The 13455-nt window shown below is 38.7% G+C and overlaps 1 protein-coding gene across 1 annotated transcript in view; it reads left to right on the forward strand.

The window, feature by feature from the left end:
- Window positions 1-3509: 3509 nt before the first annotated feature.
- LOC144082435 (AF4/FMR2 family member 2-like) overlaps window positions 3510-13455 on the forward strand; it is a 128671-nt gene continuing 118725 nt past the window's right edge. The window contains exon 1 of the mRNA XM_077609603.1: window positions 3510-3768. Within this exon, the coding sequence (XP_077465729.1) occupies window positions 3716-3768 (53 nt within the window). The 5' untranslated portion in view covers window positions 3510-3715. The remainder of the gene's footprint in view (window positions 3769-13455) is intronic.

Consider the following 13455-nt stretch of genomic DNA (forward strand, 5'->3'; position numbering starts at 1 on the left):
CGGCACTCTGAGGTAAAATGACACACTTAAACAAGGGGATGAGGACAAAGCAGCTGAGATCTGAATCCTAAATTCTGCCACGTTAAATAAGATATTCCTGTCTTTCCTCCTTATCCTCTGTTGGGGCCTGCTGTTTGTACTTGTAGAGTTTGATGCAGAGTAGTACTGGCATGTTGCCTTAGACCAAACCAAAACATACATGCACACTCCAAAAACAAAGACATACAGTCGCCCTTGTATGCCCGTCTTTCCTGCAGAGCGACTGCAAGTGTTATTTTGTGCTCCATTTTTGACGGGTAGCCGTTGATCTTTCGCCGTCTTAAAAAACATGCAAGCTTTTGCGTGGGAGACAGTGATGTCACACACAGTTAGAGCGCCCGCTGCCACACATGCTGAGTGAGACATTTGGACCATCTGGTCAATCATTTCTCAAGGCGAGGCGTAAACAATAAAACGTGCTGCTAGCCACGTGTCGCAGCAAGTGCATGCTGGCGGTGGAGAGAGGATGGACATCTACTAAAATTTAATGACACAATCTCAGCTTTGTCCTTCCAAGTGGGCTTTGCAGGGTCTCCTCTGGTTACTCCAGTTTCCTCAAACATTTCCATAACATTCCTTATGTTGCTTATTGTCCACATGTGTGAATGTGGTGACCCGTCCAGAGTATCGTGTGCGGTCGATTGCTCGCCGGTCTTTTGGTCGCCCGGACCGCGACTACGGGCGACCAAAAGACCGGCGACCAAAAGACCGACGACCAAAAGACCGGCGACAAAACAAGGTAAAACAACACGGTCTACGCATCAATAAAAGCCAACAATGGCCATGAGCAGTTTCACTGAGCCGACGTGTGAATGTATAAGAGTTTGTATGTACATGCGTTGTCACTTTAAGAAGCTACGTCAGTCAGGGTCTTAACAAGTTCTCCAACAAAAAACAATAAAAGTCCGGGAAATTTGGAGCTTTTCTTTAGCCTAATAATTACTAGGGCATTAAGTATGACTAAATAGTAATTCACAGTTTGTATTTAGGGAATTTGAGCAACAATTTAAATGGTAATTATCAATAACCTTCTGGGCGACCAAAAGACCGGTGACCAGAAGATCGGCGATCAAAAGATCGGTGACCAAAAGACCGGCGACCAATCGACCGTGTACCCCAGAGTATGGAGCAGGATAGCTAGAATAAATTATTTTTCTGTGTCTTTCTTTTTTATTTGGATGGACTGATGCGTTAGCTAAATGGCATCCATTGTGTCCCGATTATCTTGAAAGGAAAATCATTTTTAAGTCCCCGTCACATCCTTGTGTGTGTTTTTTATATTTATTTTAGTTTTACCTTGGCCTTCAGGATGGGGCGGGGGGATTATATCAGGGGATGTCAGCTTTGATTGCATTAATCCCCCTTTTTTAAAATTCTGCTCACTTATTTAATTTACAGTTAATCTTTTCTTTACTGCGGTTGTGTGTTTGGCAACTGTGGTTTATCTGTGGAGCTTTATAAAATGACCCGAGGAACTAAATTCTAACAAATTAACGAGACAAGGAGTAGATGGGGTGAAGTAACAAGAACACATGGAAATGATTATATGATCACAAGACCCCAGCATAGTAGGTAACAAACAAAGTGTAAACCAAATCTCAGAACCTAACAGAATGGGATTCATTGTTACAAAATTGTGTTAAAAGGAAAAGTACTATGTGAATAAATCTGACGTAAAAGTTTAAACAAGGTCTTCATGGAAAATTTGATCAATTTTCTGCTTGACATAATTTCGTTAGGAAATGATTATTGGGTTATTTTAATGAATTCAAATCTTATTGTGAACGTGATTGACGAGTATTTTTTTTTCTTCTCTTCAGTTTTTATTTTTAACCGTGGTCCTTTTCAATTGTTGGCCTTTCTCTCACCCCGTGTGACCTGGCCCTCCATGAGCCTGCTTGATTCTGACCTCCAGGGAGCTCCATTTGCAGCAGTTCTAGTGGGAACCTGCTGGTCGAGCTACTCTTGGGGAACCTCTGCTGGCCAAGCATACCAAAATTTGAAATACTACTACTCAACTACCACGTTGCCCTTTCTGGCCAGAGATGGCAAAAGTACTGATGTACAACTCCAGCTATTCTTATAAAGAAAGATACCAGTAAAATAGTTCTGCTTATTTGACTAATTTACTTACATAAACTACAGAAAGACCCATAATGTGAATTTATTTTGTCAAATGCAATACCAATTTTGATCACGTAAAAGTAAGAACAGCTCACGCCTTTATGTGAGGAATCCACTGTACCACACTGTTACCAAATCATACATAAGAAAATGACAACTCAAAACTAACATATATGAGAATTTCTGAAGCTGATAGAATTCACAGTGTGTTTCACACCACACACATCTTTCTTGATGCTGAAAAACATCATTAATTTGCCCAATTAAGGCCGAGGATGCGAATAGCTCAGAATCTGTTGCATCATTATCTGTTTTATATTCCACTATGTTGCTACTATGTGTTTTATTGTTATTTAGGAGACCCCAAATGCTTAATCATTCATTTTCAAATGGCGCCAAAGAAGTTGTAGTATATTTCGACCCAAAAAAAATGGAAATTTTCACATGCAAAACAAGAGTAAAAATATGCCTTAGAAAATAGTCTTGTAAAGTACATATACTTCAGAGTGAAATACTAATAGTCTACATTAACAACACTAAAAATTGCCAGCCTCGGCTACCAAATTTTTAGAGGCTTGATCCTTGTTTCTCATTTTATATCTAAAAAAATGTGTGTTTCTGCAGACACTATACTTGATTTTGGTGATTTAAATAAATGACACAAGCCCCCTATTTTTTATGATCATTATTATTTGTAATCAAAACCTACCCTTCCAGCTACCTTCCAGAACAGATGCTGCCACATAAATACATCAGTCACGTTGGAACATTTAAACTGGCTGACTTGAATTTCAGTATAAATCAGATTATGAGCTGGGATCGTACACTGAATCCAACAAATCTCAAGAAATGTTGGACAGCGAGTGTTTATAGAGTAGATAGAGGAGGTCAGCTATTTAAAATGTTAGCTACAGCTCTGCCAATGAGTTGAAAAAGAAAAAGAACCTTCTCATGCCAGCCATTGTGCTTTTTAAAATATATATATTATTTTTTTATACTTACACTCTTACCACTTGGAAGAAAATAACTTCATTTATTTTTCCCCTCACATTGTAGACAAACAACAACCAAATCCCCAATTTTTGTGTGCAAATGTGAGGTGACTCATCAGACTATTTGGGTGTGATTTTCACATTTTTTATTATAACAATGCTTCCAAATAAAGGTACAAGTATTTTACCCCCATTTCATTACACGTGGCACCCGCTTTTGTTCTCCTAGACATAGCTTTTATGAAGAAATGATTTTTTTTGTGTTGGTGTGCCCTTTCTCCAGTGTGCGCCCGCGCGCGCACGTGTGCGTGCGTGTGCGTGTTCGCGCGCGCGCGTGTGTGTGTGTCTCCCTCCCTCTGCCTCGCTGTCAGCTCGCCTCGAACACGTAGCAGATTCCTGGCAGAGGCGAGTGTCTACTCTCCTTCTCACTCCCGTCTCTCCCGCACACGCGCATCCACGCCGCGTGTATTACTGGCCCATGTAAGAAAAAAAAATAAAAAACACGTAGAAACGGCGGCTTTGGATTCCGAACACCCTCACAAAGCCACCCGGAGCCTGTCATGGATCTTTTCGAACTGGACTTTTTCCGAGACTGGGAGCTGGAACAACCATGGTGAGTTATTTCGTGTTATTATGATTTTTTTTTAACGTGTACGCTATGTAATGCGTGTATAATTCGCCTTTTACGAGTGGTGGAGAGGAAGACAAAAGTGGGTTTTGCTTATTAGCGTGCGTTTCTTTGTGCCACCGATGTTTGGCTGGCATCTATGCATGCGTGCACATAGACGTGACAACCGGCTTTTTGGGTTGTTTCTTATTGTGAAGGGATGGGATTTTTAATATCGGCACCTGTGTTGGGCTAATGGAATAATCACGTGCACAGATTGTTAACAGGTAGCAGCAAGTTTGGTTCCGGGTTGTGGTGGTGCCACACTGCTGTCAGAGTTGCGAGTGGGTTTGATCTGGTGGGCGATGCAATCATCAACGAGTCAACTTGCAATGAAAGAATGAAAGGACGTCATCCTTGTCCTGATTAAGTCCATAGGATAGTCAGTAGAAAATATCCAACATTTTAAAGAGAACTATTAATTAAAAATTGAATGCGAGGGTGTGTATTGACTATGAGATTACACTCATGATTGCACTAATGCTCATATGTTCATTGATGCTGTCTTTAACAGTACGAGATGGTTTGGTTAAAGAACTAGTTTGATGCTCAAAGGTCAATATTTTATCATCCCTTAATAATGTGTGTTTAATTGTTTTTCATCAATGGTTCCAAATTTAGCATTAGATCAAGGGTGTCAGACTCGGGTTGGTTCGCGGGCCGCTTTAACGTCAACTTGATTTCACGTGGGCCGGACCATTTAAGATATAATATTTAGATTTTTAAAAAAATAAATGGATTAAAAGAACTGGATTAAAAGCCCTGAATATTCAGTTTTTTATAGATCTAAAACAATGTTTATTTTTAGCTTTTTTATATATTTTTAGATTTTACAAAAAAAATTTTGAACTAAAACACAGAAAAAAATGATTAAAAAATTACAATTATTGATTTAAAAGGGGGAAAATCAGGAAATTTAATATACATCTATACTCTTCATTTTAATTTGATCCTAAAACAGAAAGTCAGCACTCATGATTTACTTTTCCGGGCCACACAAAATGATGCGGTGGGCCAGATTTGGCCCCCGGGCCACCACTTTGACACGTGCATTAGATGATAATTATTTCAAAATAAATATTTTTTTGTCCACATGTTTGCATAAAGGCCTCAAAATTTTGGGGTCCAAGGTCCGATCCCAGGTCGGTCCACCTGTGTGGAGTTTGCATGTCTCCCTGGCCTTGCGGGGGTTTTCTCCAGGTACTTTGGTTTCCTCCCATTTCCCAAAACGATGCGTGAGTGTGAATAGTCTGCCCATTTATGCAAAAGCTCATTGCCCCAGCTGATCCTTTGGAGTTCTTGTAGATTGTCCAGCAAATAATTAGGTGAGGTAAAACCGAGTAGTTGCCTGACAATTTTCACACACTAAACAATAACTGGCACAGTGTTTATCACAAGAACGATAAAGCGGAGTATAGTGCAGCAATACTGTTTTGGGATATGGTTCAAGTGCGTGCCTGCTCAGCTAACTGCAAAAAATAAAATAAACCCCAGCAGAAAATAAAGCATATCTTTTAGTCAGATTTCTATGTTATCTAACTTCATCTAAAAATAATTAAATTCATATTTGCCAGCCCTCACTGATGAAACTGATTTATTTGCAACTTCAAACATCAATGTGCTCTGATGTTATTCCACGGTGAAAGTTTTCTAAAAGAATATAGTAATCATTCTACTCAAGGGGCTCTACAATAAAATACGAAACTTTTTCCCAAGTATATTTTAGTTTAGACCACATGTGTCAAAGTGGCGGCCCGGGGACCAAATCTGGCCTGCCGCGTCATTTTGTGTGGCCCGGGAAAGTAAATCATGAGTGCCGAATTACTGTTTTAGGATAAAATTAAAATGAAGAATATAGATGTTTATTAAATTTCTGGATTTTCCCCCTTTTAAATCAATAATTGTCATTTTTTAATCATTTTTTTCTGTGTTTTTAGTTCAAAAATCATTTTGTAAAATCTAAAAATATAAAAAAAAGCTAAAATAAACATTGTTTTAGATCTATAAAATACTGAATATTCAGGGCTTTTAATCCAGTTTTTTAATCCATTTATAAAAAAAAATCTAAATATTATATCCAAAATGGTCCGGCCCACGTGAAATCAAGTTGACGTCAAAGTGGCCCGCGAACCAACCCAAGTCTGACACCCCTGGTTTAGACCAATGAAGAAACAGTTACTTCTGAGGCAAAGCTGCATAAATACTGGCCAGCGTGTTCATTTTAACCCCACATTTTATAGTCTTTTGTCTGTCAATCAAGAACTCAGTAGCAGCAGCATATTCTTTAGCACCACATCTCCAGGTCAACCATGTGATACAGAGGGGCCACAATCACTTGGAAACAGTATACTGCTGATTTGCCTGTGTTCTCTAGCTGGAAAATCCAAGAAGGGAAAAATGACACATGCATGCATACACACAGTGCTGTCCCTCAGCAGCCACCATGGAAGGCCCTGGAGCAAGGTACTTAACCCCCCACTGCTGAAGCGGAGCAGCTCAGGGCTGAACAACAAGCTCAGGGTGTCTACACGTTGCCCTCGCTCTGCCACCAGTCCATCACACAGCGGCTGACAGCTGCTCCTGATGGGAAACGGGGCTGGCACAGACAACCGCGTGATTCCTGGAAAGAGAATATGGAAATGTGCATAAATGAGCGGTTTGAATAATGAACCCTGCGCGGGTGTTAACGTGTGGGTGAAAGTGTGTCACTCACAAGTGCACGATTGCATGTGCGCTGTGTGACATGACAGCGTGGACAGATCACATTCATGAGTCATGGCTTGTAAATGGTATTTTGTTTGAATGTCCTTGCTAGGTCAGAGAAGAGTCGAAAATTTAACTCCCAGCAGAGTATATCAATTATAAACTAATATACATGTGGGCAGTGTAAAAATAAACACTTCTTTTACATTTCAAAATAGGTTTTCGTAAACTTAGGCAAGGTTTACAGGAGGCGTGTAAATTATAAGACCCTCTGGAATGGTTTTTGTGTTATGACCCCCATTACTGTTGTCGTGTAAACAGCCAGTGATTCATTTTGTCATTGTGCTCAAACCAAAACGCCCAGTTGATAGTTAAGTTATGTAAACATAAAATGTCAAGACAAAAGGATTTTTGCTTTGGTGGCAGACTTTTTGATTGAGGGTTGTCTCATTTCGTTACAGGCAAGTGTAAAACTGTGTGTCTTTAGTATATCAAGAACCGGCCATTGAACGGAACTGTTTTTGACAGCCGCACAACAAGGAACATTTCACACCTTGTTATCACGTCGACACTCTAATCACAAGATAGCTAAATACATCTGTCCCAAACCTGTAGCTTGCTGAGGTGTCATCTTGACTATAGTATAGGTCAAAAAAGATGTAAAATTTGGATTTATATGATAAGGATGTACTTTACGTCACACACCAGGGTCATAGGTAGCGGCATGTTCGAATTGTACCATCAAAATGTGGCAAAAATAGGATGATAGTTGCTCTTTGTTTTAGCTGATGCTGCTTTAACTGCATTTTTTTCCATTTGATAGGGGAAAGGTATACTAAATTAATAATGGTGATGCATTATCTTGTTATCCTTGGTCTGAAATAGTTAGTGTTACTTTGCTTTTGTTTACTGTCCAGGTGTGACAGAGCACTAGGTTTCCACACTGATTCATATGACCTTCTGCTAATGTAGTATGCACAGGGAAATAATGCATGCATTTAATCTACTGTAATTTACCTCTAATTGATTACAACCACACTCCTAACTGTTTATGCTCTTGACACATTAGAAGCAGGAGACTGCAGGAACATTTCCCAAAGCTACAGCTTCCTTATTAATGATGCTCACGTGATGGAAACGGAGAGAAATACAAACCATTCTCCACATATTGTGACAGTCAGGGCAAAGTGAAAGAAGAAGCCAGCACAGTGAGCTGGATTGTTTACTAAGAATACGTGTGTTTGTCTTATGTTTAATCAATTAGCTAGATATTGTGCTTTAAAAATGGGCTAAAATCAAAGATGTGTGAGAAAGTTGTGAAATGTTTCAGAGCCCTGATTGGCCACATTATACAAGAGAGGGAACATCTAAACATTTTATTATCATTTTTTTCATTTCAGTATTAGAAATGTGCAAGTAAACATTTTCTGATGGCTACAGTTTTTGACAAGCATCATGGAACGGATGGTGTTCAGAATTATTAATACCGTTGTGTTATTGAGTTAGGATTTACGACAAGGAATTATTATTTCTACAGTTTACTTTGAAATAAATGTCAAAATTGTTCAATAATCATTTCCCCCACAATCTGCATGCAAATGCAAATGATAAGAAATTGATCAGTTTCTCAACGTGCCTGCTCCTTTTGCTGACTCAGTGTTAATATATGCCATAAGGGACTGAAGGGTATTCAAATGAGATCAAAGCATCCACTAAGAGAAGAGAAGCAGACAGAAAAGAGAGTTTTATTTTGTGTTTGTTTTTTGTTTTTTTACATCACTTCAAATCACTTGCATATTAAAGTCAGTTATTCCCAATTGATGTGTTTTTGTGTTTGACATGAGATGTTCCTCCTTCAATGAACAGACGAAAAAAAATTAGAAGCCTCACGCACGTTTGATAAATGAGAATGAATCCAACACTGTAGGTCTCCTCCTTCCCACTGTTCTCTTGCTCTCGTCTTAGTCGTTCTTCTCATCTCACTCATTCTCTTGCTAAGGGATCTGAAGGCTTTGGATGATTGTACGAGTGCTTCCATTCCATGTAACCTACTCCTGACATCATGTATCTGACTAATTGTCGCAGTAGAATTAGGAGGAGGTGGCAAAAGATGTTAATGAATGCTGATTGTGATATTCTGCACAAGTGAAGTGGGTTATTAGAGAATTGATGTCTAATCAACTCACTATGGCGTCCCAGCTGCGTATTGAAAGTTTAAAACTGCACATCTGCATGAAAACTCTTTGATTACTGTTATTATTATTATTATTATTATTGCTTTATTTAATAGTTTGCTAGATTTTCACCCCAATTAGGGACATTAGATAAATATATTTTGCAGTATACAGGCCTTAAAAGGAAGGGATTTGGCTATAACATTTAAACTGACTAAATTTAGCATGCATGTATTCAGTGTTCAGTGTCACATTCCTACATTCAGTCTGCTTTTCAACGATCCCGAGCGCTCAATCAACACAGTCACACGTGCGAGCTTCGAATCATTCATCACATTGAAATCTCCACCACGCTACGTGATCAGTCTCCGTTTGCCAAATCCGCTCCACTTGATGCTACTTCACACTAACACCATCAGCAACTCAGGGGTTGTGAAAGGAAGCTGTGTTTCATACCGTTACTGCCAAGAATTCCCAGACAACACTGAAAGAAGATTCTATTCGGAAAGAAAAATAGGCAAATTTGTCTCATACATGTGGCCTGATGCCTCATGAGCTCCCTTGTCACCTGGAGACCATCTGGGATGGAAGCCTGGAAAAAAAGCACAGTTATATGTAGACAACCTTATAGGCACTGCCAGAAAAACAGTGTTCTCATTTCTGAACCGCTTTATCCTCATTAGGTTTGCGGGGGGTGCTGGAGCCTATGCTAGCTGTCTCCGGGCCAGAGGCCGGGGGCACCCTGAATCGGTGACCAGCCGATCGCAGGGCACAAGGAGACGGACAACCATGCACACTCACACCCGTACCTAGGGGCAATTTAGAATGTCCAATCAGCCTACCATGGATGTTTTTGGAATGTGGGAGGAATCCAGAGTACCCGGAGGAAACCCACGCAGGCCCGGGGAGAACATGCAAACAGGTGGACCTAACTGGATTTGAACCCAGGACTCCAAAGCTCTGAAGCCGATGCGCTAACCACTCTCTCCACCGGGCCATTCAAAAACAGTGTGTTCCCCTCCAAAATTCACAGGACATTTGTCCATACTCTGCAGAATCTTATACATTATTATCCTGCAATCCACTTCCCTGATTAAATCAGGACTCAAATCTGAAGGCTAAAGGATGTTTATGAACATATAATTAGAGGCTCCCTATTCATGTTGCCATCTCAGTGGACCTCATTCCCAGCAAGTTTGAGCTGAATTCTAATGCAAAGCTATGGCAATAACATGCTAACAAATTGGTCATAAGTAAAAAGCATGAGCCACTTATAACAGAATGGGAATCACGCATCTTTCATAGTTTTGCTTATGATAACAACATTGCTCTGTCTTCCGCGACTTAACAAATGCAGTTATCAGTTGGGGTAAAACGTGTGATATCAGACTTAAAATACAGTCTTAAAATGGTAAAATAAATTAAAATTTTGCGTACATTCAGTTTCTTTTTTTTATATATATAAAAGGCCTTTAGTTCAACAAGCATCAAGGGATTTGCTTTTAAGTCTCTTGTGTTTATTTTGTATTTTTTGTGATACCTTCTTGAACTGGAACTTGTATTTATAAGAGCTACGTGAGCGAGCAGATGGATTGTCATTGTTGCACGATACAATAGATAATGGCATGCACTGCGATTTTAAACGAGAGTAATCTGTCGGTAATTCACAGTCTCTTTTTATGCATAACTCAGTTCCTACATGAAATCCATCTTTTTAAAGCCTCCGGTAACTGGTTACTGTTCCAAAACAATACAAAACACAGATGTTTTCACAAAGACATTTTAGAGGATTTTGACTGATTTTTGGAGGCCAACAGAACTGTTTTATTATAATACACCAATAATGGAGAATTTTATTCATCACTAAGGGTTCTGGATTTACTGTCATACAAACATGTAATCCATTCTAAGACTCATTAATAGCAGCAAGTAACACTCAAGAAAGGAACAATGTCATCTATTCACTATAATTAAAATAAATGAAGTGACTCCAGTAATTGTTTAATTGCTGATTTCTAAAATATCAGCTCGATTCATACACAATTGTATTCCCATATCCATAGATGTTCCACAATACTCTACACATTCTGTGGCTTAAAAATAATTAGTCAAAGCCTTTTTTTTAAAATTCTTACAATTTATTGAAGCATTCACTGACTTTGGTAAAATAGCATGGGTTAAATTATCCTCCATTGTACAATGAACAGGATAAGTGATCTAGAAAATGAATGAATAATTCACCGTAACTCACCGTGAGATAGCTTAGTGAGATGCCTTTACAATGATCACTACTAATGAAGTGGAACATTCTGATTAACAAAGGCATGGATCAATAGACAAGAAACCATTTTTCTGCACCAACATATTTGGATTAGACACTGCAATTGCTCTGTCAATAAATGTGACTTTACAGGCTTGTGACTAAAGTATATTGTTTGTCTTACATTTATGGTGAGTGTTACTCTCTGACTTCTAGCCTAAATCTTTTATAGTTGCATTTTGCTACGTGAATATTGGGCCATTGTTTGTTGTTCTTGACTAAAATGGCTTTTTCTGTCTTTATTACTTTGGGGGTGAGAAATTAAAAGCCACCCGTGCTCCATAATTGGACCTAATATAAAACATACAATCCTTGTATAAATAAATTTAAAAAAAAGTGGAATAGGCTCTGGTACCCCCTGCCACCCTTGTTTGGAAAATGAATGGCTGCCATTGATGTCCAAATGTATTTCCCTTACAAGTTTATCTTTGTTAAAATTCATTGGTTAAAGAATTTGTTTGCAACCTTATTTTGGTGCTGCACAACTGTGACTATTAATTTTGTGTTGTTGTTGCTTTGTAAAAATCAATCTAATATGATTAGAATGTTGCAAAAGTGCTGTTCAAATTGAAGTAAAAAAGACATCTGAGTATAATGTTTTCCCTCCTTAAAACATTTCCTTGGGATTGGATCGGTAATAATTATTGCTGTTATAAAAGCATTGTGTGTTACATACCCCAAAGGAAACAAAAACATCTAATAGGCTTAGATGAACTACGTTTGGCCAGTAAGCCAATTCAAGGTGTACCCCACCTACTGCCCCTTGTAAACCGGGATAGGCCAGTTTATGGAAAAAGGGGTAAATGAATTCAATCAGTTTATAATACCAAATGCTAGAGTTGAGTCACCCACAAGAGAACAATACTTCAGTACAACAACTAAACAAACATCGCATAATAAACACAATATTAAACGAAAACAGCCTCTTAATGGCATAACTTAAAACGCAGTGTGCTGCAATTTTATTTCTGCCATAAACACATTTAACGGGTGATTTAAACATCACTTATAAACACATTCAGTGATCTGAATAGATACGTATATTTGTATATTCTCTGGAATTTCTAGAAATAGCATGAAAATATATGGAAAATGAACCAATCAGAGGATTGCTATCATAGTATTAAGCGAATAGGAGCACAAAGAATCAAAGAATATTATCACATGATTTGAATCATGTTAATTTTATGCAAGTATTTGTTAAATATCCTAAATTAGTGAGTTCAAAAAGTGAATAGATATTCGTACTGACTTTCCTAATGAAGTAATTCTATGGAATTATGCCAGGAAATTAGATTTTTCCTCTATCAAAACAAGTATTCAGTATAATTCATTTCATGTACTGTAGTATTTGCACAGTAAGGTGACCTGATCCTGTTTGTACATTTCAAACCTAACAAAGTGGACACACACAGTTCCAATTAGTATTCGGACTGTGAGCCTCTTCTAATTCAATCTCCTCATTACAAGCCTTGATATGGACTCATTGGATGAGGAAATGAACAGTGTGCCTTGTTCTGTCTGGGGTGGTCACACTACTTAGGTGGGCCAACCCACTCATAATATTTGCATATGGGCAAACTAACGTTTCCAAAATTGGGCTATTGAAAGTCACATTTCAATTTATTGTTGAGCAGATGGTAGACGTACTATAGTCTAAAATTAACTCAAAACAAGAGAATGTGGTCAAACAAATCCCATTACGATGCAAACAGAAAGCAGATCGCTCCAACTCGAAGACTTTCCCACTGTACCATTTGACTCCACGACTTCAGAGGAAAGACACCGAGATCTCAAGAGCTTTACGGGACTCCACGACTTAAACAGTCAGTTTCAAATTAAACTGAAATAATAAAAGTCAATGTGAATGCGGCGAGACAGTAGAAGAAAAGCGGCGGTGACACAAAGACAGGGAGAGGCTAATGACGTAGCTTTTCTTGCTGAAGCCAATTTACTGTGAGGTTTCCAAAGGTCATCTCCGACACGGAGGGCCCTGTCTGTGACAAATTTCATTATTTACTGGGGCTAGAAAGAGTCGGAGAAAGATGAAGAGAGGGGGTGGGTGGGTATGTGTTGATATTTGACACTAATTGTTCCTCACAGTTAACATAAGAGCCCTGGAGACGTTTGCCAAGATTCTACCTAATGATGCTCTATCAAACACTACACTTCTGACACTGGACCACAGTGTCGTACACACCGCCAATATGTTCCCTATCAACATTTCAACGTGTTAATTTCCAAATGCACTTTCTTGCACTTTTAGCCTTTTCTTTTGCACAGACTTTATTCAAACTTTGTTACTGACTGCTATATATCTTCTTAAGGGAATGCAAATAAAACTATGGGACTTAATGATTCTCATTAATTCCAACTAAAGACAAGAGGGAGGGTCTAATTAGGATACAACCTGCTTGGATCGACAAAGGAAAGCGG

Source organism: Stigmatopora argus, chromosome 9, assembly GCF_051989625.1.
Source record: "Stigmatopora argus isolate UIUO_Sarg chromosome 9, RoL_Sarg_1.0, whole genome shotgun sequence".
Lineage (NCBI taxonomy): Eukaryota > Metazoa > Chordata > Actinopteri > Syngnathiformes > Syngnathidae > Stigmatopora > Stigmatopora argus.